The sequence below is a fragment of the Cydia fagiglandana genome, chromosome 9 (assembly GCF_963556715.1).
Source record: "Cydia fagiglandana chromosome 9, ilCydFagi1.1, whole genome shotgun sequence".
In the NCBI taxonomy this organism is placed as follows: Eukaryota; Metazoa; Arthropoda; class Insecta; order Lepidoptera; family Tortricidae; genus Cydia; species Cydia fagiglandana.
In genome coordinates, this window is record NC_085940.1 from 17501738 (window position 1) to 17518953 (window position 17216).

At 38.7% G+C, this 17216-nt stretch overlaps 2 protein-coding genes and 1 long non-coding RNA gene across 4 annotated transcripts in view; 2 read left to right on the forward strand and 1 right to left on the reverse strand.

Moving 5' to 3' along the window:
* The first annotated feature begins 34 nt into the window (after positions 1 to 34).
* LOC134667547 (BAG domain-containing protein Samui-like) lies at positions 35 to 16024 on the forward strand. Of its 2 annotated transcripts, none has more exons than XM_063524973.1 (3): positions 35 to 178; positions 13535 to 13676; positions 14085 to 16024. In XM_063524973.1, the coding sequence occupies exons 1-3, from the start codon at positions 167 to 169 to the stop codon at positions 15776 to 15778; spliced, it is 1848 nt and encodes a 615-aa protein (XP_063381043.1). In that variant the 5' UTR covers positions 35 to 166; the 3' UTR covers positions 15779 to 16024. The 2 variants fall into 2 exon arrangements, with proteins under 2 accessions (XP_063381043.1, XP_063381042.1); XM_063524972.1 differs by lacking the exon at positions 35 to 178 and adding an exon at positions 2683 to 2871.
* LOC134667517 (uncharacterized) lies at positions 7537 to 11338 on the forward strand. The gene is made up of 2 exons (XR_010098645.1): positions 7537 to 7955; positions 10945 to 11338. It is a non-coding gene; the product is annotated as an uncharacterized LOC134667517 (long non-coding RNA).
* LOC134667568 (vacuolar protein sorting-associated protein 18 homolog) overlaps positions 16017 to 17216 on the reverse strand; it is a 36177-nt gene continuing 34977 nt past the window's right edge. The window contains exon 11 of the mRNA XM_063525002.1: positions 16017 to 17123. Within this exon, the coding sequence (XP_063381072.1) occupies positions 16888 to 17123 (236 nt within the window). The 3' untranslated portion in view covers positions 16017 to 16887. The remainder of the gene's footprint in view (positions 17124 to 17216) is intronic.

Below are 17216 nucleotides of genomic sequence, written 5' to 3' on the forward strand. Positions count from 1 at the left end.
ATTCGCGGCATACACCCACAGCACGTGCAAAACGAACCGAGCAGCGCGAGTGAGTGGTGTGCGAAGAATAAAAACTAAACTCTGTGGTGTGGTGTTTAGTTCAAGAACAAAACCTTCGGATTGCTAGGAAATTCTCAACTGAATCCCCGGATGATGAGATTGTAAAATGAAGCGAAATGTGAGTACAGATAGAAGGCTAGAGCCGGACGATCAGGACGTTATAAAAATAGGCAAATATCTCTCGGTAACAACGCGGGACTGCCAATATCTTTATGTTTTGTTTACACCACATTACAGCTTTGATCATGTGTTTAATTATTTTCACGTGGTCTCAATAAAAGATCTCTAAAACCAATCGGTTCATACTTAATAGCGCAACGACATTGCCCGTTCTCTCAAAACACTTTCATTGTCATTATGCTGATGTTAATACTAAGAATATTACACGGACTGTTTAAAGTTGTAATATTTTCGTGTAATTTACTATTAATAAATTCCTTCAACGCGTTCGTTAGTGTCTGGCGCTCATGAAATACTTTCCAGACGACACAGATTCTCAGTGTTTTGAGGTCACCAATAATTGTCGCGTAAATTTAGTTACGCAATATTGACCAAAACTTCTGTATTTAGAACTCAGACGGCATCCTACACACTCCATGCCCCAGTTGTGTTGTTTACGGGTTGCGATCAACCTTGGGGCTACCGATTGGCATTGGTCTGATTCTGAATAAACTGTTGTTATTGCAATGCATCTGGTACCAATCATGCCTACAAGATGACTACAAGAGAACATTATGTTTGGTTAGTAATTAATCTGCCTGGATCAGCTGTTATTGAACCCATTATCCGTAAATATCTCTACGTTAGACATATTTACATGAAAGGTGCTTGACGGATGTTGAAAAGGTTTCATACTTTATCGAGTACAATTATTTTTTCATTTTCATCCGTAGGTATATACCTATGTAAGGTTAATCCGTCTTATTCGATCTTGTTACGCTGCTGAACTTAGTTACCAAAGACATGTAACTTCGTATAAGATGAATAAAGTCTAAGAAAAAAACGTGCATCGGAAATCAAGAAAAAGTCATTCTCGGATAGATGGCGCACACACCTTTAGCCTATGCTCGGCTAGATGGCGGGACGACACCGTTTCATATTTAACAATTTTAACACATAGATATCAGTGAATGAACATGGGTCAAAATTATATAAAAATAATAAAATCATTTATCCATATACATATATTCATTTTTTTGATAATTTTATACGTGTTTATTTTGAGTTATAGTCGTGTGTCGATAGATGGCAGTAAATTTACAGTGACTACAACATTTACTATGACAGGACCCCTCTATACTATATTCTTTTTGCTGTTACTATTCATCTTGGTAGACAAAAGAAATAAATACCTGTACGCCAAGAACATAACAAGTACAGTACTTCTTATATTTATTGTCTTTGTATCTAATTATAATATATTAACCACCTGTATTATTTAGTATTCCATCTGCATTGCACCGAGTGGTCTAAATGCGTTTTCTTTAGCGGTTCAACGACCTTTCGCAGGCCAAGTCAAATGCCACGGCACTGTACTCAGCTGTTGAAGAATAGCCTCACTATTAATAGCTAATTTTATACAGTATAATTTAAACTGATTCAGTGTTCTACTATTGTTGTACTGAGAGTTAAATTTTTTACATTGTGTTTAATTACGCCCTTTCACCATGAATGTATTCTTACACTTGTTCTGGTAGCTCGCCACAGGGGCCTACATCCCTCACCAACTTCCATGTAATACCGCGGTATACACAGAAACCAGTAAATATTCAAGAAGGACAACCCCTATATCTTATACCTTTTGTAAAGAAGCAATTATTGCATATTTTTATTTATTATATCCGTACTGAATAATCTTATTGTTAGACATTTGTTAAACCAACTTCATAGCGATTTGTAAATGTATGGCGTCAGTCGTTCTTATAGTGTTTATTTACACGGTGACCGCTTATATAACGAAACAATCGTTTATGTGATATTTTATGACCAACTTATTTGTTTAAGACTCTACATAAGCTGTGTCAGGTACAAATGTTACTTGTAAGTATAAGGATCGCTGAAGGAAATTTAATAATAAACACACATGTAATTTGCATTGTCTTGTCACTACAATAAATAAATTGCATTTGGTGATTCATACATGGCGACGAATAAAATGAGATATTCGTACGCTACATTATTTATAGACATACCTAAGGTAGTCTGTAATTATTTTAATATGCATCAATGTATCGAGGATATTGGGATCTTGTACTTTTTGGAAGTTGATGCAAGTTTGTATAAAAAGAAAACTTCGCCATTTTCAAATCCCTTTAAGGGCGCCACATCGTAATATCCCGAATAAAGTAGAAAAAGCTCGAAAGTTCCAAGCGCCCCGACCACGCATGCGAGCTTTTTGCCCGAGCTTTAAGAAAATGTGGCACAGTTCTTGCAAGCGTACATTGCCGCTTTAGTTCCTCCCCTCATACACAAAAGTTAACAAGCCCTGTTGGGCAGCGGCAATGGACTCGTCGCTTATAAATCGACCGCCTCGAAACGTCTAGCGAAGCCCCGTTCTCGAACAATCCGGGCGCTTCTCGAAGCGGGTTCCAACAGCGTAGGTATAAATGCAAGCGTTGCTCGCCGTCGACTCAGTATACATTGAGAAACGAGAGCGTACGTTACCAAGCTAACCTTTATATCAGTATTCGCGTGCCACACGCAACCAAGTGAAGTGTTTATCTGTGATACATTCCAGTGTTTAGGATTAAGGAAATGGAATCACCCGTTGTGTTAGAGAAGCCCCCGGAATACCACGGGAGTAAGGATGAGGTAAGCACCTAGGCTAGGACTTTGAACTTTTGATAAACTTTTCGTCTAACGTAACTTAAACATTACCTTATTTAGAATTTTGTCGCTGTTAGTGGCTAATTGTTAGTTTGATGACAAACGAGATATTTGGACAATAGAGTTAACCGACCTTTGCGAGCATTTTTTTTATAAAGTTACTTTTACTGGTGCTGCTTCTTCTCATTTATGTTTTTGCTGAAAGGTACCTGAATCATACCATAAAATATTTTTTCAGTCTCTCAGTTGACTCTATTGTACCTATTCTTATTAACCAATAACTATTACAAATTAAGTCTCGTTCACGAAGTTTATTGAATTAACATTTTTTTTTTATAAATTCTTTAATTTATTAGAAATAAAGTAATTTATTTATTAAAACAGGTTAGTCATTTTAAAAATCAGGCTGAATATGTTTCATAGCATATGGACAATGGACATGCCAATATGTAAGAATGTCGTGTGTATCACACGAATAAAATAATTACTTATACCTAACCTACTACCTATCATATGATTCGTCAGGTGACAAGTTGACAACCATACTTCTGCAAGTTCGGAATCAAATGAACCGTGAAACAAAGTTGATTTTATGTATTTTTTTTCCTAGTTAGATTTAGTTTTAGTACATAGTTTTATTTTATAAGTAGCCACAATTTTCTTTTATTAAATCTTCATTCTGTATTCCTCATCTTTTCAATAAATATAAATAATATTCAACCTTTTTTGCAATTAGTGAGTTGCGGTTGACACCAGACGAAATATCTTGGGCAAAGGTGAAATATTCATTAGTAGGTAATATAAAAACAAAAAAATAATCATAATCACACGCACAATCTTTTCCGAAATTGAGCGTTTGCCAAGTTACTTAGAACGCAATTTTGTGCGTGAATAACCCTGGACGCGGGCCCAAAATAATTTCCGCACCTCCTACATAAGGAAATTACCTGCTTCTTTGTTTTACATGGCTACCTTGACATGTAAATGTACTAATAGTAGAGGAAATAATAAAATAAATAAATAAAAAACCGGCCAAGTGCGAGTCTGACTCGCGCACGAAGGGTTTCCGTACCACTACGCAAAAATCGGCCAATAAATTACGTTTGTTGTATGGGAGCCCCACTTAAATATTTATTTTATTGTTTTTAGTATTTGTTGTTTTGTAGAAATACATCATCTGTGATAATTTCAACTGTCTAGCTACCACGGTTCATGAGATACAGCCTGGTGACAGATAGACGGACAGTTTAGTCTTAGGAATAGGATCGCGTTTTTACCCTTTAGGTAATGGAACCCTAAAAACTATCGAACGGTCTTATGACAAAATCGTCATATTTTTAGACAAACCCTCATACCACCCTTGTCTGTATAATACAATTATTGGTAGATGACTTGTAGCATCCTTATGGTTAATTATTAAAAGTTTTGATAAATTTCACCTTTGTATGGCTGTCTTATTGCATCTGTTTATTCCACCTTCTGGTTCGAATAAACCGTAGGTGGTGCCCATGAATAATGACTCATTAGAACTCCGACGTTCGGCGCACTGCGTATTAAAATAAAATAATTCTGATGTATATAAGGAAAAACTTTTATACGGGGTGCTAAAAAATAACTACATTCCCGTTGCCAGGGATTTGCATGGCATTATACTGAGCAACTTTTACTATGGGACCAACCCCGAAATCGCGAAAGAAAATTTTGGCTGTGTCATTCCTTTTTGCTGGTCAATTTTCTATAGGAGGGCAATTTTTTTATCACGATTTCGGGGTGGGTCCCCATAGTAAAACTTGGTCAGTATAATCCCAAAACCTCCCATGCAATGCATGGGAATGCAGTTATTTTTTAGCCATCGTGTATTATTCAGACCATGAAAGCCTTTAGATTTCTTGGAATTCCGCTAATCCTCGCGATATTGGACATTTACATCGACCGGTGACCTCTCCAAAGTAAGATCGATACAAGACACCAGCTGGTACCTAGATCAACAATAGCCAATTTTGCCTCAAAAACGTGTGGGCGGTCAGCCTTAGTTATGAGATTCATTGTAATCAATTAGTGATTCACTCGATCTTGTCAATCATTGTCTAAATTTGGTGTTCCTTGATGGACATAATTGGTTTAAGAAACTGTTAGAAATGGTTGTCATACGATTAGATCGAAATTGATGGATTTCGATTTTCTATCTTGAAACATTTAAAACTAAATAAGTAACTACTAAAACCAAACTAGTAACACACACAAACTAGTAAGCCTAAAACCAAATCCTCGCTTTGGTAACTTTCATAGCACTTGCTATGTCAAAATTAAATCTTCGCAATTAACTCAAGAATTGTTGAAAAAAAACCCGGCAAAGCTCTATCTACACATTTCCTGTAGGTCCAGGGCCCCAATAGAAAAATTAAATATATCATCATAAATTTTCAAATATTTTTGTCCACAAAAAAAATTGGCAATGGATATAATTCGGATTACAGAATACGCTTGCGAATGTAAACATGTAGTGACGTCGCGACGCTGCGTGACTCACCAGCGCACGCGCACATAACGTTTGTCTCGATCACCGCCAATTCTGCTTAGTAATTATCCAAACCGGAGATTCTGGCCATTTCAAAATATTAACCACTTTTGCTTGCCAAAACAGAAATAATGTAGCATTCCCTCTTAAAGCTCTTAATATTTTTGGTGCTGTAGGTAGATGAAGTCATTTAGGTTATTGAATGACATACCTATTCATTGGGCACCCTTACATTGGCATCTGCACGTGAATTTGTTTTCTCATTAATATGGTTTTAGTGTGCGTAAGACAGGTAATCACAATTGCAGTCTTTTTTTCTGAACGAGGGCAACACGGGTGTCTGGTACTTTATCATCGCAAGTTGATTTACTTCTAAAAACACGGACAATTTTACGATGCTTTTCCATCTTGGCAATTAGTAATAGTCTGACTTTTAAGACTAGTTTTATCTACTTTTCTGTTAATATTACTACTACGCTACTCTTTAATAGGTCTCAGTAAATTTACCGACAAACAGACTTCAAACACTAGTGCTCTTCTGTATTCCTACCGGTAGTGTTCTAAATATGATTTAATCTCTGCACTTTCAATCGAATATTGGTTGAACACATGTTGTTCCTCAGTCGTAAACGCATGTAAACGGGTCAGTTTGCTGCAACTCTGTTGTAAATTCTGCTTGAGTGCTTCTGGAAATGTGTGCTGGTTGTTTGATGAGCAGTTACTATCTTAACGCTTAAGATAGGTCTGCTTTGACCCAAAAACAATCCATTTCGGCCAAAGTTTCGAAACGTACTTCTTCCGGGGCGTTTGACAACTTAAGGATAGAGGAATAGACCGGAATAGTTAAAATTGCAGATAAATACTGTACAAGAAAATACAATTGAAAATGAGCCCCTTTGTAGAAAAGCTGTCTTGCAAAATTGCTTGTCGACTATTTATTTTGTTCGTTTTTTTACACTCTTGTATCGTCACGTGTTTCTAGCATATTATTCTATGCAAATACTACATCACGCCACGTGCTAAAATGATCTTTCTCACTGATTGTTGACTTTTCGTCCGAAGCCGGCGATCGGTCACGTTCACGGCTCTCACAAACACTCTACCTGAGGAGATGATGTCATCGCGCTCGGCTTAGACGGCAAATCCATCGTTTGCACATAAACGGGCTAGGAGTTGTCGTGACGCCATCTGACGCCCACTACCGTGCAAATACGGTGGATTATATACTGTTCTCGATGACCAACACTATTTCTTTATTAGTAAATGCATAATTGTGACGATTTCTCAACGTTTTCCTTGAGCGGAAGTCGTTTTCGTGCTTTACCATCTTTGTAGATTGTGCAAAAGATTGTGTCGCCTAGAATTGACTTCGTGTTCGATTTAACAAATGGCCTTAGTTGTAAATTAGGAATAGTTCCTTTTGCGTTGTCAATACACCTTAACATTTGTCCCGCCTACGTCCCGTTGGCCAACAATAACTTTAATGTTTAACATTCAAAAGATTTTTTTGCTTCTTTGCCATCATCGCTTGGCCATTGACTTGCCAAAAAAAAAACTGTCGAAGATGCGTGTTTCTACTTCTACATTTTTTATTTTCATTTCCAAAAGTAATTTACAGTTATGATTTCGCTATTAGGTTAGCTACCTACCTTATGCAAACTTTGCCTTATATAAAACTTATTCAACAGGTTTAGTTCATGATAATAAGTACCTAGGTATTTTTAAATGCCTACCTAGTTGTTTATATTCTCTTACGACGCAGATTACTTAATAATCAGTGTTGTGGTAATCGGTTTTTGCTCGTCCCCCGATGATCTCACCCTGTGCAAATCATCAGAGTGCGGTCGTTTTCGCAACTTATCCTTATTCTGGCCAGAAAGAGAAACTTCTCACGCGTATGTTGATAAATATTCCGAACAAATAAGTGACGTAAGGTGTGAAATTCATCCATCTAGACTTTCTTCATAACTAGTATTTCTAAGATGGGCAAATTCTAAAATTAGTTTGTAGAGACCATTTCAACCGGTTTGAAAGTCATCGCGGCGTAATGTAATTGTAAATATATGATTGGTCAACAGACATGGACCATCCCGAGTTGTTAGTTCAGCAGTTAACGCGTTAAGTGACGCACGGTGGGCTGAAAATCGGCCTCCATAGAAATAGAAACCGAAGTCTTAAATTTGAACTTTTTTTTATTGGAATAGCTTTTGTTAGGTTTTATTATGTCCCAAAATTAATCTTAGCTAATTTGGTTGGAAAAATAATTAATTATAATTTTTTTTCATAATCTTTGTATGGCGCGTATCAGAAAAAACGAGTTTTCTCCGAAAATAAAAAGTTAACCGTAATATCCTGACAGATGATTTTAAAACCAATTATTCTTGATTTTTCCACATAATTATAATTTTCCTACGGGGTGCACTTTTTTTTTTAAATCGATATATTTTTATTATTTTATTTTTTTATTTTAATACGGTTATACTCGTTATTTTGACTACAAAAAATGAATTTGAGTTTGATCGAACCAATAACTTACGCGTAGTGAATTTTTGTTCTAAGCAAATGTATGGAGAGTACGAGTAAAACGGATTTTTTTTTCAAAAATTTAAGGTATACCGTAATATCCTTGCAGATGATTTAAGTACCAATTATTAATGATATTTTGACATAACGCGAACTTTTCTACCGTATGCACTTATTTAACAAAAAATAAAAAACTTATTTTTTCATGCTGAAATAACTTTTTCTCATTGTTTTAATCAAATAAATAATAAACATACAAGAGTTACAAGTAGAAAATTGAAAATAAAACCATTACATCCTTTACATTATTACCCTTGTATCCTCTTTATTACATTATCTTTGTACTTAATGAAACAATATTTAACAAATTTGACATATTGACAACTGATGAGTCTAAAATTAATGATCGTTAATAAGGTCCGGTTACAATCATTAGTAGATACTACGAATTTACTTAATTAAATAAATATCAGTAACATTATCAATAATTGGTTTACATAAAAACAGAAATAAGTATATGTAATGCTATCCTAATTAAAAGTATTCTAATGCTAATATTGGAATCCTGAAAGTTTAGTTTTCCTGGTCGCTTACTTCCGAATCCGTGTCCATTTCAGAATCAGGGTACACATTTGAGGTATCTGTCACTTCTTCTTCTTGAGGTTCCAGACAAATGAATAATTCTAAAGTTTCAGGGAAGAAAGCCTGTTTCTTTTTTCCACTTATTGTTGGCCTCATTGAAGAAAGGACAGGATCGGAAGACAAAAGTAACATATTAAAAACATCCCTGTTCGAATCTTGTCTCGTTTTTTTTTTGTGAGTGATGCTCTCTGAACATTCTGAAGTCTTTGTTGCGTGCCTCGGATGCTTCTTCAGAGAGATGACCAATCGGTACAATATCATTTTGTGCAATGATATCTGTGCCATGGATCAGCAATTTATGCACTGTTGGGGGCATCTTATACCAACTGTAAAATTTAATATAGTCGTCCACTGTATCTTTACAATAAGCTTTAAACTTTTCAGTGTCAATTACTTCACCTGATGTGACAGCTTGCAGAATTACAGCAAATCTCCGAATCAGTTGTTTGTCCAGTCCAGTGATATTAGCTGTTTTTTCGGGATCTTCGAAAAATTTTCGTGCTGTGTTTCCATCATTCGTTGTCCCAGAACCTTGTTTTACTACATCGACTAAAAGATTTAGTTCGTCTTTGAAGCGATCTTGAATAATCTTCTTCCGTAGTTCCATCTTCTGTTTAAGGCCCCTCTTTTCAGTTGCATAAAATTCTTTAAAGTCCAATCGATATGCTATATGAAGAAGGCATTCCATGGTATTGATCCGGGCATGTAAAGATGATAGTCCAAATTCATATAAGGTAGTATCAGGCACTGTTTTTTTCGAAACTTTGTCTATATTGTTCATTTCATTAGGCTTAGCTAAACATAAAACGCATGTTGCACTTGACTTAGCCTGTGAAAGATATGTGCAGATTTTGCCGTTTACCATCGTCATCTTCAGTTTATGTGTCACTTTGTTGTTCCTATGTTCTGTGGGCACTAGGTCTTTGATTTCATCGTCCATTTTTTTCTTTTGAGCTAGAACAAAGTTTTTGTTCTCTTTAGTAAATGTAAATTGCTTTGGACGACAATATGAAGCAGAACATGGTTTTGGATTTGTCCAAATTGTCTTGTCGCCAGAGATAAGCTTTAGTGGCACTAAAGTCGTCATAAAAATGCTTGAGTCATCTTGTTCACTGCCACCAATTTTCTGCTTGTACCGGCTTTGACTGGAAGCACCGTCAAATCCCCATTTAGAAATTAAACTTAACTGCATGTCTTCTACTTGTTCCTGTAAACTATTCAAAATTCGTGTAACTGTTAAATCCAGCAAAGCTTGCAATGTTATCTCACGCGAAAAATCCGTTACAGTAACAGATTGCGTTGGTGGATAACAATCTAATTTAGCCTTCTGCACCTTATAATACGATGGGTATAAATTTGAAGCACCCTCTCTGATGGCTGTCTCTCGTAAAGTTATGTATTGCCATTTACTTAACTTCAAAGAAATCAGTAGACCTAATGCCTTCTCTGCTGTAAGTGACGCGGTAGAACCAGGCTTCTTGATGATTGCAGTGAATTTCTGGACTGCTTCTGGGTTCTTTAACATATATTCTATCAATGATGCAATTTCACCCCGACCATCTTCTTTTAAAAGCTTTACAGCTGAAAACACCACTTCGTCTGTGTTTTCAACGCTTAGATCGCTGCATCTGTTTTTTTTCTGCTTCGTTCCGAGGTCTTCGAATGGTTTACGTTTCAATCGCGTCATGGTTCCAGTTGATGATGTGCTTAGTGTATGAGGAATGAGATCACTGCTGGTTGATGCGTGGGCTAACTGAAGATCCAACTGAAGATAAAAGCAACTTGGCCAGTCAATATTTGCTTCTAACCAAGATCCATACATTGTTCTAAATTTTTCTGTGTTCCGTTGGCTTTTCTTCCATCTGTCAGTAGCAGCTCTTGTAAATCTTCGGCAAAATTCTTTCAAGGTGTCACGATCTTCTAATAGGTTAAGGTTTGATTTAGTTAGCACTATTTCAAACAAAGCTTCGTGATTTAAACTAGATCCTTGAGATTTTAGGATAACAAACAAGTCCAAGTTCGTAATAAGACTGTCCATGGTTTATGGTCGTGTAAGTTAGCGGTTAAGAAGCTCAAGATGAACTAAAATATAAAATGTACCCCTTACCTATTTATTGCTAGTACTAATGAACACCACCATTCTACGAGTATAATATCATTGCTATTATAATTAGTTTTACGTCTAATTATAAGCATAATGATTAAAACCTTAATGATTAAACTGCATTCATAATATCTACTAACGATTGTAACCGGACCTCATTAATGATCATTAATTTTAGACTCATAAGTTGTCAATGTGTCATTTGTTAAATACTGTTTCATTAAGTACAAAGATAATGTAATAAAGAGGATACAATGGTAATAATGTAAAGGATGTAATGGTTTTATTTTCAATTTTCTACTTGTAACTCTTGTATGTTTATTATTTATTTGATTAAAACAATGAGAAAAAGCTATTTCAGCATGAAAAAATAAGTTTTTTATTTTTTATTAAATAAGTGCACACGGTAGAAAAGTTCGCGTTATGTCAAAATATCATTAATAATTGGTACTTAAATCCTCTGCAAGGATATTACGGTATACCTTTAATTTTTGAAAAAAAATCCGTTTTACTCGTACGCTCCATACATTTGCTTAGAACAAAAATTCACTACGCGTAAGTTATTGGTTCGATCAAACTCAAATTCATTTTTTGTAGTCAAAATAACGAGTATAACCGTATTAAAATAAAAAAATAAAATAATAAAAATAAAAAATATATATCGATTTTTTTAAAAAAAAGTGCACCCCGTAGGAAAATTCTAATTATGTGGAAAAATCAAGAATAATTGGTTTTAAAATCATCTGTCAGGATATTACGGTTAACTTTTTATTTTCGGAGAAAACTCGTTTTTTCTGATACGCGCCATACAAAGATTTTGAAAAAAAATTATAATTAATTATTTTTCCAACCAAATTAGCTAAGATTAATTTTGGGACATAATAAAACCTAACAAAAGCTATTCCAATAAAAAAAAGTTCAAATTTAAGACTTCGGTTTCTATTTCTATGGAGGCCGATTTTCAGCCCACCGTGTGACGTGATAACAGGCAACTTATCATTCCGGAACTAAGAATTCTACACTACGATATAAGAGTTTACCACTTCAGCTATATTCCCTATGCTGTTTCTGGTGATTAGCTCGTTTAGCGGCGATTAGGTAGTCACGACTCAAATTCAATTTGTTAATCAAGTGAATATTATCCGCGAGGCACATTCTGGTTTCTTTTTGCGCTTGTCAATTACTCTATTAATTGTCGTCATAACTATAATTTTATCGAGTCATTATGTCGTTAACTTCCATAAGCGATATGTTTGTGATCTATTAAGATTGATACACGCAGAGTGATTTAGTATTTATTTATTGTTGGATTAAAAAGAAGTTGTATGGTAATACTTCTGAGAACTCGACCTAATTTATTCAGTTGGATCGAGTAATACCTAACGCCTTAATAGCGTTGTGGTAAACAAGACTAGGTAATTCAGTCATCCGCTAATTTTAGAAGGTCCTTTTGAATTCAACATTTTAATAACAAACTTGATAATGAGTGGACTATCAGCTTTTAATACCTATTCTCAATTACGCCTTAAAAAGCTACTTAATTCATCTTTAAAATATATTAACGTTGCGTATTTGCGCACGAGTTGTAAGATAAATTTAATCCAATTTGTCAAAGATAATATCGCTTTAAATTTATGTCTCCACGGCAATTTGTATTGTATGGGACCGGGCGATCATGATTCCATGTTTTTAGCACTCGCTAACACGGTCGCGCCTCGTTACTTAACAATTTCCTGTAATTTGAGTGCGTTTGCAGTAATTGTCAACTATTTGTGCAGTCCTATCTGACTCGCGGCAATGGCATTTGAGTGTTTCTGCGGTGACTGTTGTGGACACAGTTGTACCTTTTGTTACTTGTTAGTATTTTGCCTTGTGCTTGGTAATAGGCTTTTGTTTTCACTGGAGTTTACGATCGATGGACTCTTTGAAAATGTGCGTTCTTAATTTTACGTAAAGTTGTAAAAAAACCTACTCTTGACAACAATGTCACCGATATGCTGACCTACCCAAATTCAAGTCTGAGACAATGTTCAATATATTTTTATTTCCGTAATTGCCCGGGTATCGACTCGGAATTAACATAACTCTGTCCAATAAGAAAGTGTCCGTTGAGGCCGCCCTCGGTCGGCCTTGCCTTATATGGTCGGGTCTTCGCGACTACCGCCGTCCGCGTCTGGGTTTATCAGCTTACAACACGTTTAAATTATAAATAAGACTCGTGATAAAAACTATGTCCTGCTGTTTTGTGCCGTAATATTATGTCAATCGTGCATACTTGTAGTTATATGGAAAACGATAGGTACGGAGATAAGTGACTAAGGTGTTTTCCTGGTATACCTATATGTATAGTAAAATCAAGATTTAATAACGACGCCCACATAGCCTCGTGTAGGCATTGCGCAGTGCCACAAGTAATACGAGTAACATGTTTTTGAAAGACGATGTCATTATTTTTAACTAGACACACAACAAATATACTTACGTGGGTGGCTAAATATAAATTGATACACAAAAAATGTCATCAGATACAACTTTTGTTAACTGTAATTATAATAATATTTAAGAAACGGCTCACGGGCCGGATTTTCATACACATTTATCATGCGGTAGGAATTGCATAGAGCTGATATTCTTCCGCCTATTTGTTATCTAAAACAACTTTGCCTGTATGATACCTAGATCGTAACACGTAAATTTATGAACCGTGCTTTTTATTCCGTTAGTTTCTAAAAAAACCGATAGAGTAGTGGACTATAAATTAGTGATTTTAAATGCTTGTTTTCTTTGTTGAGGTTTTTTAACACGTATACAGTTTTAGCAAGTATGACAGGTGTTTTGAACTATGTTTTCTCTTGTTTCAGCGCGGTTTCCCGTTTGATGAAGACGAGTCCGGCGCGTGGAGCTCGCTCGCGGCGCGGCACCCCGACATAGCGGCGCGGCTGCGGCAGCGGCCCGCCACCTGGGCGCGCAAGCGCAGGCCTTCCAGCCAGGACGCCACTGACGGTAACTATCATCTTCATATTTATTAATGGCAACATCATAAATTACCTAATCTTTGAGTTTAAAATATGGAGGAAATAATTGGCTCGAGCTACTGCTGTCTTATTTCATATACCATTAGTAATTTAGCTTATAAACATCCAACTGCTGGGCACTATCCTCCATCTGTCTAGCTCTAAAAGGTCATTGCATTATTGGACTATCGGAAATACCATTCGTTTTCATGAATCTGTTTTTGCTAAGCTTTGTAGAAAGATGCAGTCCGACTTACTTGTCAAGTTTTAAAGCAACTTAGTTTAGCTGGTAACTATAAAACGAACGACGTCTCTTACTACAAACTAGCAAACAGCATTCTAACGAATGTCTATTTTCTTACAGGTTACATTACCAAGAAACGTTTACTGTTCTCAGGTTTCGGCGACGCGTTCGGCTTCGACAGATTCCCCTTCGACGACATCCCGCCAGAGTTCCGCGACTCGTTCCCCTCGCACTGGGGCCGCCGGTTTGAGGAACCCCAGGCGCACCAGGCCCATCAGGCACACCAGGCACACCAGCCCCACCAGGCACCCCAGGCCCACCAGCCCCACCAGGCCCAACAGCCCCACACACAGCAGCAGCCGGCCCAGGCGCCGCCCGCCCCGGCCTCCCCGCAGCCCCAGCAGACCTCCGCCGCCACACAGACTGAAGCCGCACCCTCCCCACATCTCCCACAGTACGGATTAAGGAACACGGTAGATCTAGGCCAGAAGAGCGCCGCCGACCCGTCGGTCGATGCGGACGACCGCGCCCAGCGCTCCATGTCCGCGCCCCCCGACGCGCGCCCGCCGCCCAGCATGAGCGCCAACGAGCAGCCCGAGCCGCAGCCGCAGCCGCAGCCGCATCCGCAACAGCAGCAGCAGCAGCAGGCCGGCAACGTGCGCCACATCCCCATCTTCGTGGAGGGCCGCGACGAGCCCGTCATCAACAAGAACGTCGACCATGGCGCGCACTTCGGCGAGACCAAGCCGCAGCCACACTACGCGCCGCCGCCGCACGTCGACCGCGACCAGTACTTCGCCGACGACAGCCCCGCCTTCCACCACCCGCCCAACTTCTCGCGCGCCTTCGGCACGCCCTTCAACAAGGGCTTCCGCCAGGGCCCGCAGCCCTTTACGCAGCAGAAGGCCTACCCGCAGAACGCGTACCGCGGCGCCTCCCCGCAGCGCTCGCAGTCGCCCAAGCGGCCGACGCAGGAGGAGCAGTTTGCGAAGTCGCACCATCCGCAGCAGCAGGCTCCGCCGCCGCAACAGCACCAGCAGCACCCGCAACAGCACCACCCGCACCCGCAGCAACAACAACAGCAGCACCCGCAACAGCAGCAACCGCCGCCGCACGCGCCCTCCCCTCCGCCCAAGCAACAAACCACCCCGAATGACCCCATCACAGTCATCCTCGCCATCCAGACCGACGTCCTCAACCTGATGTCCGAAGTCGAAAACTTCACCGGCGCCAAAAATGACAAGCAGTACCTTTACCTCGACGAGATGCTGACGAGGAACCTCATCAAACTAGACAATATCGAAACGGACGGAAAGGAGAACATCCGGCTGGCGAGAAAGGAGGCGATCAAGTGTATACAGAAATGTATAGCGGTGCTAGAGGCGAAGGCAGAGAGTAATTCGAACGCCGCGGCAGCGGCGGCGGCGGCGCCCGCTCCGGCGCAGGATGTGGACATGCAGGCCGCGGCCGGCGACCAGACCAACGGAGAGGTCGAAATGAAAGAAGACACCAAAGAGGAGGCGAAGGCTGACACGCAGGAGACCAAGGAGGAGCAGAAACCCCAGGAGCCACAGGCGGAGGAAGCTAAACCGGAGGAAACTAAAGAGGTCCCGCCTCCCGACACGCGACCCCAGGAGAACCGAGCCGTCCTAGTAGAGAAGAAAGAGCAGGACGTCGAGAAAAAGACTCCCAAGAAAAAAGTAGTCAAGAAGCGTGACAAGAGCAAAGACAATACGACTAAAGAAAAGGAAGAAAAAAAGGATGAAAAATTAGAATCTATGCAAGTCGACGAGAAAGGTGACCAAGACTCTCAGAAGATGGAAGTAGACGCGGCAGCTAGTCAATGAATTGCCTTAGTGAATTGTTTCATGTAGATGCGAGTACGCCGCGGCGTTCAGCCTTCCTCGTGATATTCTCGTGCATAATAACAAGGTGTTGACGTGTTTATGTTTGTACATTAAGTTTCTAATACGAAAGGACGGCGTCCTTATGCGTAGGATTTGAAGCGCTAATTAAATCCTTATATATTTAATTAATTTATTGTTTATCACTATCTGATAACACAATTTTCTCAATAAATGATGATTTCACAATATGTTGTATATATTTATTTCATATTTCTCTTACATAATTGTTTCACATATAGATAACATGGCGACGTAAGATAAAATTATAATTGGTTATCACAGTAAGCGATTATAATTAGAGTAGAGAGGGACATTAGACCTATATTTCCTTTTATGGACAGGGAGCATATCGCCTAAAAATATAATTATTTTGTTTTTAATACATACAATGCTCATTAGTGTGATATAAATCAAGGTGTAAAGGAACATCAACTAGAAATTAGCCTCTTATACATCAGTTCAGTCGATATCTTCAAGCAAAATACACAGCCAAACCTTTGTTGGTCCTTTACAAAACGTTATTATTAAAAAATACTGGATTTAATTACACAAATAGTATGAGGATAGGGCTCCACTCCCAAATAATGTATCTAGATTCTACTCACTTTCAACTCGACCTAAGTCAAAAACTTAGATTAGGTCACTTAGTATCTTCTTATTTCTAAAAAGCACGTCTTGGGTCGTCCCATTCGTTTTTCGTCAGGTCCTTAAATTAGTCCTATTCTGCTTTCGTCACTCATTCTACATTGAAAGCTACCGACGATTGTGACGAATGTAGCGTGACGAAAGCAGAATAGGACTAATTTAAGAACTTGACGAAAAACGAATGGGACGACCCAAGACGATGCCTCAGGAATAGGTCGTGCCCTTTAACTTATAGTTATATGTATATTACAACGGATACAAGTAAGGCCAGGCAGCCTATTATGGATGGTTTTATCCAAGTAATAAAATAACTGTCACTTTTTAACACCGCGGGATAGTAAGTGACGGACACCGTTTTATCACGCTGTCACGTAGACAACGACCATCATATCCATACTCCAAATCTATTCCCATTCCTTCATAACCCGGTCCCAGTCCTCCTCAGCAATAAATGGCTTGTCTATACAGTTGATCATATGCTCGCCACAGAAGATGCACTCATTGGCCACTATGTCATCGATCTCGTTCCTCAGTACCTCTCTCAGCGGTAACCCGCTGCTGGTTATGGTGGACAGTTCGATCTTGGAGAGGACGTTTAGCTGACGCTGGAGGTCGGCTAGCTTGTTGCGGCGGGCGGGGCCTGGGGAAAATGGACTTTATTACTAGGGCATATGGTACGATTTAGATGGGATTCATTGGGTATAAAGAGAAGAGTCGTACGTCAAAACGGCAT

Coding starts and splice junctions, on each gene's coding strand:
- LOC134667547 (XM_063524972.1), top strand. CDS start 2,815: ATGGAATCACCCGTTGTGTTAGAGAAGCCCCCGGAATACCACGGGAGT. Junction 2,872..13,534: donor ACCACGGGAGTAAGGATGAG/GTAAGCACCTAG, acceptor CTCTTGTTTCAG/CGCGGTTTCCCGTTTGATGA. Junction 13,677..14,084: donor CAGCCAGGACGCCACTGACG/GTAACTATCATC, acceptor TACTGTTCTCAG/GTTTCGGCGACGCGTTCGGC.